This window comes from Ascaphus truei, chromosome 1 (assembly GCF_040206685.1).
Source record: "Ascaphus truei isolate aAscTru1 chromosome 1, aAscTru1.hap1, whole genome shotgun sequence".
Classification (NCBI taxonomy): domain Eukaryota; kingdom Metazoa; phylum Chordata; class Amphibia; order Anura; family Ascaphidae; genus Ascaphus; species Ascaphus truei.
In genome coordinates, this window is record NC_134483.1 from 31,609,081 (window position 1) to 31,619,344 (window position 10,264).

The following is a 10,264-nucleotide window of genomic DNA, read 5'->3' on the forward strand; positions in this document are numbered from 1 at the left end:
TTTTTTACCTCTTCTGTAGCATCAACTATGTCATCTGCATCTCCGTCTAATCCATCATCAACACCACCAATAAAAAGTTATTCCGAAGCACAGGCCACAGTACGTATCAGTATTATGTACTTTCTCATAGTGAACACAGCGCTGTCCGCTGTCCTTCAGGTAACGTCTTATACATTTAACCACCTTAGAACCCACGCCCAGAGAATAGTATGGTTTAATAGGTAACAGTATTTTATTTGTATTCATTTTGTTGTTGTTACACCTCTGAAACACAGATGCTAAACATTTTGCTTCCAAATCAAGTCTTTGCTAGTAAAAATTGTTCTATGTGAGGATAACTACTACAAATGATTATATTATTATATTAAATTACTCCATACGAAACACTTCCTTAGCAGCTGCTTGCCGATGCTGGGATGCTGCCAGTTAAACCTTTACACGCTGTTCATGTGATGATTGTGCATCTAATACATGTATGCCAAATTATCTCCTGCTGACTTTAACTAGTGTGTGTGTGTGCCCGACACTACTGTGACGTTTGTGAAATAACCTCAAAGCAATGAGGAAGCTGCTTAGTTATCCCTGACCATTGTTAGATGTCAGGAGGTCTTGTTTGAATGACTACTGAACATAACTTGACAGCCTTACCCACATATTGCTTTTTTATTTCTAATACCCTTGTTTAATTTAGACCAGATAAATAAACGTATTTCTTTGAGGTTCCTTTCAAGCAATAATGAAACTTGTCCAACCACTTGAGATCCACAAACCAGCTCGAGACCAATGAAATCCGTAACTGGGACCTCAGCTCTGCTACCAATTGGAGATTTCCACAGAGTTTAACCGCTGCATAGAGGTAGGACGTTACTTTATGCTTAGCCTCTATATAAACCAACCTTGTCTTACCTAGGCTAGTCGGTTTGATGAGAACATCAAGTACATCATAAAAGGGAAGGCTTCGGAGATGGACGTCGGGGTGCACAGGCGGAATTGGGGGAGATAGCTGCTGAATCTCAAACGGAGGTTTGGTGTCCTGAAGGAGCACAGAGCCAAGAGGTGATGCAGGGGAGTGAGGACCAACAGATGAGGAAGATAGCGAGTGGACACCGGCCCCAGCAAGGTCCGATTCCACAGAAGAGCTGCTGTCCAAATTGAAAACGCTTGATCTGATAGATGACAGGCCCGGTACCCCTTCCAGTGTCCTTGGGAACCGCCGTCGATAGAGATCTTTAATTTTTATCTGAACGGCGGGGCTGCAGCCATTTTTTATTAAGTGGAGGGCCCTCACTAGGAGATCGTGTTTGCGACCACTTTTATTGCGGCCTGCGAAGCCCAACAATACTTGTAGTTCTGAAACACGAAAACTTGATATCATAGTCTGAAAGAAAAGAAAAAAAACACAGTACATTAAGAATTTTTTTCACATCATCTGCCTCTAAGCAGAGGAAATAGTCATAAGCACACAAGATGCTTTACTTGAAATCAATACATCGTTTACCCCACCCTGTCCCGAGCATTCAGTGACCATCACCTAATGCCAAAATCCTCCCCTTGCTTATCCATAAAACAGCACCAATACACTCCAATGTACCAGCTAGACCAGTGATACTCAACAAGGCTGTTGCGACATCTTGGCATGTCACAAGCCAGGTGTGACACAAAAATGTTGAGAGTAAGACAAAATGTAGAAGTCACAAAATGCAGTTTTAAACTAGTAAATACAATTTTAAAAATGGAGACATTGAATTTCATGTGAAGAAAAAAAAACCCTCTAAAATGCTGATTTAGTATAACTTTTACATGGAAAACATGGCATAAAATTAAAACGTGTTAACTATACTTCAAAAATATGACAGTGGTGTCACCATGCGAAAAAAAAAAAAATAAGTTGAGAAGTACTGAGCTCTGATCGAGTCACCTGTGATGAAGCAGGGACTGATTGAGCCACCTGTGCTGAAGCTGGGATATTCTGAAAACCTGTGGTCACGTGAGGCTGTCCTAGCGTGCTTGCCCATTGGAGGAAGGCACCCACCAGGAAGTACCAGCGGTGACTCGTGTACCGAGGTGCAGCTGCAGTCCGGACCTTTAATATCATCAGCTCCCTCGGTGCCCCGTCTGAGACCCCATGGTTAATGTTCCTTTCCCCAATTATGGCCTTTTTTTTTTTTAGATTATCTTTATGGTTTGTTATTTGAAATCATTGGGGTGTTTTTTGTTTTGTGTGTCATTGTGTTCATTTGATATAGTTCACATTACATGCACCGTTTATATTGATCATTGCACTGTTTATGCACTTTTGCTGTGTATTTATTTTGTAGTGGTTTATTGATTTATCTTTGTGGGTTGTTCACTATTCACTCACCAGAGCATTTTTCACTTTAGGTGTATTTGCATTACATACATTGTGTACTGCATCATGTCAGGATATACTGTTTTTTTATTCATTCACTGTTCTGTTTCACTGTATGCAATCTTAATCAGTTGTATTCATTATTCACTTGTCTCACAATTGGCGATTACATTTGGTGTTTTATTATATTCACTGTTTGAGATTGTAACTGGTATTTTAACCAGATGATTCATTGTGATCTTATTAATTATTGAATGATCTAATCCCTGGTGCGCTGTGTGCATTCTTTTTGTATCCTGAAAACCTGACCTGTTGCGGGCAGGGTTGCCACCTTCTACTAAAGGCTAGCCCGGAGATAACATTTTACAATTTGGCACCTACCTTCGGCGGCGTCTCCCTTCATCCTTCCGACATCTCCCCCCACAACTCCTGTCAATATGGCTGTGCGGCGTTAAATGGTGTTGCGTTGCCATGACAACAGGACACAGTACGGCGCTGAGGAGTCCCGTTGTCATGGCAACGTGGCGCCGCATGGTCACAAAGCGTCCCATTGTCATGACAACGGGTGTCACGTGGCACTGCGACATCACATAGCATTCCCATTGTCATGGCAAGGTCAAACCCGGAGTGGTAGCAACCCTGGCTGCGGGTGCTTGAGGGACTGGAGTTGAGCAGCCCTGCACTAAATGTCCCTTTTTCTGTCAGCACTAGAACGGACAGGTTGCACATCAAATTATCATCATCCCAGTACAGCTGTCTAGAGCTCATTTTACTTTAGTTGATCAAATACAGCTTTCTTGTTTTATCATTCACAACGTGCAAACAGAGACTAATTAGAAGTTGCCATGTTTTATGCTATTCCCAGGTTATTTTAAAAACAGATTGATTCAGCACAGCATCACTGCTTTATGGCAACCAGTAACTCGCATAGTCCATGCTTACTAAACTGACCGTCACCCACACGACACACTTCACCTTCAGAGAACAACGTTGGAAGTGATTCATAAAGAAGACGTATGAAATCGAGTCCCCAATTCCTGCGGTGACGCTGTGCAGGTCTCTGGCAGGGAAGGGGTTACACTGTTACCAGAACGGGAAGACCTGTGGGTCTTGAGTATGAAGCAGTGTTGGGCAACCTGATCTAATATACTGGGAACACAGGTTACCCACCACTGACAAAGAAAAAACAGTATTGCAGTTTGCGGCAAGGATTACTTTTTATATTACATTTACAGGGCACCACTCCACTATGCTACTTCTAAGGCCGTCCATAAACTTTGTCCCATGGTGGCTTCTAGTACAACATGCAGCCGTCAAACTGCTGACAGGATTTAGTCAGCACAATGCTGCCAGTCATGTAAAGCAGGTACCGCGCTGACTGCGTGCAAACCAATACAATACCTTCACAAGCCATATCCGCTGCCGTGCAGTACTTACACTGGGACAAAAGCAACTATGGAACATTTTCAGCCTTTCAAATATCATTTGAACCACAGCAAATAACAGTCACGCTATGCATTTAAAGAAGCAATGATATATATATATATATATTGCAACAATGTATAATGCTACATTATTAAGATGGGAATCGTTTGGTGCTCCTGTTATAAAATCTGTACAAATCCTGATTGTGTGCCTAACACAATGGCCGCCTTCTGACTATGCTGCAGCTAATGTAACATTATATCACGAAGTGTAACACATTATTGTTACAGCTTTCAGAGTAATAGACAGTCTACTGTTTGGAACACAGCAACAGATCAGTGTGTGATACTTTGTTGCCAAAGGGAAGTGCTCAAATGGGTGTGTGTCAGAATGAGGAAGTGAATATGACTTTCTAATGGCTGCTGTAGCAACCAATGGATGATCAGTACATAAAAAATAAAATAAAAATGACACTAGGTTAAAAATGCACAGTATGATCTCTAATACTACAGAACTGATTTATTTTTCAAACCAAACATAGGATTTGTCATGTTTTGTCAGTTAAACTTTACACAACATTGCTATTTTGACCAATTAGAGGTTTAGAGCAACAGAACCAGCCAAGTAAATGTTAATATCAACCCTTTCATAGCAGAACATCTGGTGATATTTCTGTTCAAGGTCAACCTTTCATGGAGGAAATGTTTGCTGTGTTTGATTTTCTGTTGGTGCTCTTGTCTCATATTGCTCATACGTCCTCTATATCATAAAATAACACATAGATGTGGATGTATATATATGAAAAGAACAGACTCTACCTCATGTACCTGGGACCAGACATCAAAATGAGTCGTTATTGTTCCAAGAACAACATTACAATCATAGCACTGTTTTACTGAAAAGGGACATAAATTCTAGAAAAAATATTTAATACTTTCTTTAAAATAAAAAATGGACTCCCCTTATGTGTAAAGACAAGCATTAGTTCTTCAAATCTGGCTTCGTTTTCTTAATCCGCCATCTAATGAACCTCTATCCCGATTATTTAATTGCAGAAAATTAACATTTCTATTAACCACATTGGTCCTGGAGAAATGTAGATTGCCTGCAACCTTTCACCTGGTATTAAACTGCCAGACATCACAGTACATGTAAAGGCTTGTTTATGCGCTAATTTGAATGCAAATTTGTTTTAGGTTACAATTCCTAAACAAGACCAACATTTGGATTCTTCATAGATGAAATTGTAGTGTCTAGCACAGTATTTTTCAACAGGGGTAACTAGGATCCCTTTGGGTTCCCCAGACATCCCTAAAGGGTTCTCTGCAACTTTCAGGTCATTTGAAAATTGTACCAAACACAGAAGAATTTACAATGCATCTGATCTCAGACACGCTATTAGAGAGGGTTTGGGTACCTTACAATGCATCTGATCTCAGGCGTGCTATTAGAGAGGGTTTGGGTACCTTACAATGCATCTGATCTCAGGCGTGCTATTAGAGAGGGTTGGGGTTCCTTACAATGATCTGATCTCAGACGCGCTATTAGAGAGGGTTGGGGTTCCTTACACTGCATACGACCTCAGACGCGCTATTAGAGCGGGTTATTTATTATATAATTACCGGGTCCCTTAACCAAGCATTTTCAAAACCTCATGGGGTTTTTTTTTTCCTTCTGTGGCCATTCCCTTAGAAGACCCTCATTGGTTTCAGAAAGCTCTGTGCACTATATTTCACACATGAAGAACTTCAATGTTGGTCCCCGAAGATAATTACAATAACAAATCCACATGTGAATTAACACAGGCAGCCTCTCTCATGTATAATGCTCCCTAGCCCTTGGATATCAGGCGAAGAATGCAGCCATTCACTCCGATACAGTAGGTGAGGAGGAAGTGATGCTATGAGGGGAACAGGAGGAAGGCGACAGGTAAACACAAATAAAGCCGAACAGCTTATTTACATAGCAAGAATATCACTCATCAGTCCTACTAGCAGGTGTAAACTCACTGGAGGGGGGGGTTATGATATTATAATTGTGCAGATTATGGCACTTTTGCACATAAACTGCCATTGAAGTCAACAGCAGTTTCTATGCAACAAGGCCCCGATCGGCACCATCAGACCTTGACAAATTACCCCTACTGAAGCCAATATAAAATGGATATGATTTATTAAGCCTCGGCACATCTATGGCACAGTGTCCAATGTCTTTTTGCTCTTGTTCAACATTTGAAGGACATGGGGGTCCCTCTCCCAGCCCAACATCAGGGGTGGGCAACTACAGTCTTCAAGGGCCACCAACTTGTCAGGTTTCCAGGAGATTCCCTGCTTCAGCACAGGTGGCTCAATCAGCAGGCTCAGTCTTCAACTGCACCACCTGTGCAGGGATATCCAGAAAACCTGACCTGTTTGGTGGCCCTTGAGTTGCCCATCCTTGCCTACATGGATGTCATACAGCACTCCTATAGATCACTACTCCACATCTGCCCTATATCACAGCCATCTGTTGGAAGTGTAAGCTCCTTTCACCTGTACATGTCCATCATGTAATTTTGCATTGCCAGTTATTTTAGACCCCTCTAAATAATGCATGATGTCAGCATCCGGTGATACATGTTAATGGCGATGAAGGTCCTTCTGACACAGGAGCTGCTAGATTGCCCTACACAACACACGTATTATTGCCACCTGCCGCTCCATCACGTCCCCAACCTTACTGCCCCCCCCTGTCGTCCATGTCTCAACCCCCCCTTCCCTAACCTCCATATCTCACACCCCCCTCCCCTGACCTCCATGTCACACCCCCTCCCCTGACCTCCATGTCACACCCCCTCCATGTCTCACTCCCGTTACCTCCACGTCTCACCCCCCTCCCCCTGACCTCCATGTCTCACCCCCCCCTCCCCCTGACCTCCATGTCTCACACACCCCCTCCCCCTGAACTCCATGTCTCACACCCGCCCCCTCCTCCTGACCTCCATGTCTCACCCCGCCCCCTCCCCCTGACCTCCATGTCTCACATCGCCCCCTCCCCCTGACCTCCATGTCTCAACCCCCTCCCCCTGACCTCCATGTCTCACCCCCCCACCCCTGACCTCCATGTCCCACATCCCCCCTCCCCGTGATCTCCATGTCTCACATCCCCCCCCAACCTCCATGTCTCACACTCCCCCCCTCCCCCTGACCTCCATGTCTCACATCCCCCCCTCCCCCTGACCTCCATGTCTCACATCCCCCCCTCCCCCTGACCTCCATGTCTCACATCCCCCCCTCCCCCTGACCTCCATGTCTCACATCCCCCCTCCCCCCTGACCTCCATGTCTCACATCCTCCCCCTCCCCCTGACCTCCATGTCTCACATCCCCCCTCCCCCTGACCTCCATGTCTCACATCCCCCCCTCCCCCTGACCTCCATGTCTCACATCCCCCCCTCCCCCTGACCTCCATGTCTCACATCCCCCCTCCCCCTGACCTCCATGTCTCACATCCCCCCCTCCCCCTGACCTCCATGTCTCACATCCCCCCCTCCCCCTGACCTCCATGTCTCACATCCCCCCTCCCCCTGACCTCCATGTCTCACACCCCCCCCCTCCCCTCCATGTCTCACACCCGCCCCCTCCTCCCCTTGACCTCCATGTCTCACACCCGCCCCCTCCTCCCCTTGACCTCCATGTCTCACACCCGCCCCCTCCTCCCCTTGACCTCCATGTCTCACACCCGCCCCCTCCTCCCCTTGACCTCCATGTCTCACACCCGCCCCCTCCTCCCCTTGACCTCCATGTCTCACACCCGCCCCCTCCTCCCCTTGACCTCCATGTCTCACACCCGCCCCCTCCTGCCCCTGATCTCCATGTCTCACACCCGCCCCCCTCCTCCCCCTGACCTCCATGTCTCACACCCGCCCCCTCCTCCCCCTGACCTCCATGTCTCACACCCGCCCCCTCCTCCCCCCGACCTCCATGTCTCACACCCGCCCCCTCCTCCCCCCGACCTCCATGTCTCACACCCGCCCCCTCCTCCCCCCGACCTCCATGTCTCACACCCGTCCCCTCCTCCCCCCGACCTCCATGTCTCACACCCGTCCCCTCCTCCCCCCGACCTCCATGTCTCACACCCGCCCCCTCCTCCCCCCGACCTCCATGTCTCACACCCGCCCCCTCCTCCCCCCGACCTCCATGTCTCACACCCGCCCCCTCCTCCCCCCGACCTCCATGTCTCACACCCGCCCCCTCCTCCCCCCGACCTCCATGTCTCACACCCGCCCCCTCCTCCCCCCGACCTCCATGTCTCACACCCGCCCCCTCCTCCCCCCGACCTCCATGTCTCACACCCGCCCCCTCCTCCCCCCGACCTCCATGTCTCACTCCCGCCCCCTCCTCCCCCCGACCTCCATGTCTCACACCCGCCCCCTCCTCCCCCCGACCTCCATGTCTCACACCCCCCCCTTCCTCCCCCCGACCTCCATGTCTCACACCCCCCCCCCTCCTCCCCCGGACCTCCATGTCTCACACCCGCCCCCTCCTCCCCCCGACCTCCATGTCTCACACCCGCCCCCTCCTCCCCCCGACCTCCATGTCTCACACCCGCCCCCTCCTCCCCCCGACCTCCATGTCTCACACCCGCCCCCTCCTCCCACGGACCTCCATGTCTCACACCCGCCCCCTCCTCCCCCGGACCTCCATGTCTCACACCCGCCCCCTCCTCCCCCCGACCTCCATGTCTCACACCCGCCCCCTCCTCCCCCCGACCTCCATGTCTCACACCCGCCCCCTCCTCCCCCCGACCTCCATGTCTCACACCCGCCCCCTCCTCCCCCCCCCGACCTCCATGTCTCACACCCGCCCCCTCCTCCCCCCCCCGACCTCCATGTCTCACACCCGCCCCCTCCTCCCCCCGACCTCCATGTCTCACACCCGCCCCCTCCTCCCCCCGACCTCCATGTCTCACACCCGCCCCCTCCTCCCCCCGACCTCCATGTCTCACACCCGCCCCCTCCTCCCCCCGACCTCCATGTCTCACACCCGCCCCCTCCTCCCCCCGACCTCCATGTCTCACACCCGCCCCCTCCTCCCCCCGACCTCCATGTCTCACACCCGCCCCCTCCTCCCCCCGACCTCCATGTCTCACACCCGCCCCCTCCTCCCCCCGACCTCCATGTCTCACACCCGCCCCCTCCTCCCCCCGACCTCCATGTCTCACACCCGCCCCCTCCTCCCCCCGACCTCCATGTCTCACACCCGCCCCCTCCTCCCCCCGACCTCCATGTCTCACACCCGCCCCCTCCTCCCCCCGACCTCCATGTCTCACACCCGCCCCCTCCTCCCCCCGACCTCCATGTCTCACACCCGCCCCCTCCTCCCCCCGACCTCCATGTCTCACACCCGCCCCCTCCTCCCCCCGACCTCCATGTCTCACACCCGCCCCCTCCTCCCCCCGACCTCCATGTCTCACACCCGCCCCCTCCTCCCCCCGACCTCCATGTCTCACACCCGCCCCCTCCTCCCCCCGACCTCCATGTCTCACACCCGCCCCCTCCTCCCCCCGACCTCCATGTCTCACACCCGCCCCCTCCTCCCCCCGACCTCCATGTCTCACACCCGCCCCCTCCTCCCCCCGACCTCCATGTCTCACACCCGCCCCCTCCTCCCCCCGACCTCCATGTCTCACACCCGCCCCCTCCTCCCCCCGACCTCCATGTCTCACACCCGCCCCCTCCTCCCCCCGACCTCCATGTCTCACACCCGCCCCCTCCTCCCCCCGACCTCCATGTCTCACACCCGCCCCCTCCTCCCCCTGACCTCCATGTCTCACACCTCCCAACCCCCTTCCTCCTGACCTCCATGTCTCACACTTCCCAACCCCCTTCCTCCTGACCTCCATGCCTCACACTTCCCAACCCCCTTCCTCCTGACCTCCATGTCTCACACCTCCCAACCCCCTATCTCACCCGCAGCTCCTCGCAGTCCGCCATCTTCTCCAGGCAGCATGATCCGGCGGCGGGTCACGTGACGGGACCGGGAGCAGCGCGCGTGCACGCGAACCCTCAGCTGTATAAACACAGGCGTGTGCACGTATGTGCAGGTGCAATATATACAGTATATAGGTACACCCCCTTATTTAGACACAGGAGTGCACACATATGTATGTGCAAGTGTAATATATACAGTTTATGGGCACACACCCTTATATATAGACACAGGAGTGTGCATGTATATGCAGGTGCAATATGTACAGTATATAGGTACACCCCCTTATATAGACACAGGAGTGGACACATATACTGTATGTATGTGCAGGTGCAATATATACAGTATGTAATATATAGGTACACCCCCTTATATAAACACAGGAGTGCACACATGTATGTGCAGGTGCCATGTATATAGGTACATCCCCTAAATAAAGACACAGGAGTGTGCACACATGTATGTGCAGGTGCCATGTATATAGGTACATCCCCTAAATAAAGACACAGGAGTGTGCACAT

General features: G+C 50.6%; 1 protein-coding gene across 5 annotated transcripts in view; it reads right to left on the minus strand.

Moving 5' to 3' along the window:
* PIAS2 (protein inhibitor of activated STAT 2) overlaps positions 1 to 9,825 on the minus strand; it is a 48,457-nt gene extending 38,632 nt beyond the window's left edge. For all 5 annotated transcript variants that reach the window (XM_075585781.1, XM_075585759.1, XM_075585765.1 and 2 more), the window contains exons 1-2: positions 9,725 to 9,825; positions 907 to 1,378 (exon numbers count right to left, since the gene is read on the minus strand). In XM_075585781.1, coding sequence (XP_075441896.1) covers positions 907 to 1,378; positions 9,725 to 9,748 — 496 coding nt within the window. In that variant the 5' untranslated portion in view covers positions 9,749 to 9,825. The remainder of the gene's footprint in view (positions 1 to 906; positions 1,379 to 9,724) is intronic.
* Positions 9,826 to 10,264: the final 439 nt, after the last annotated feature.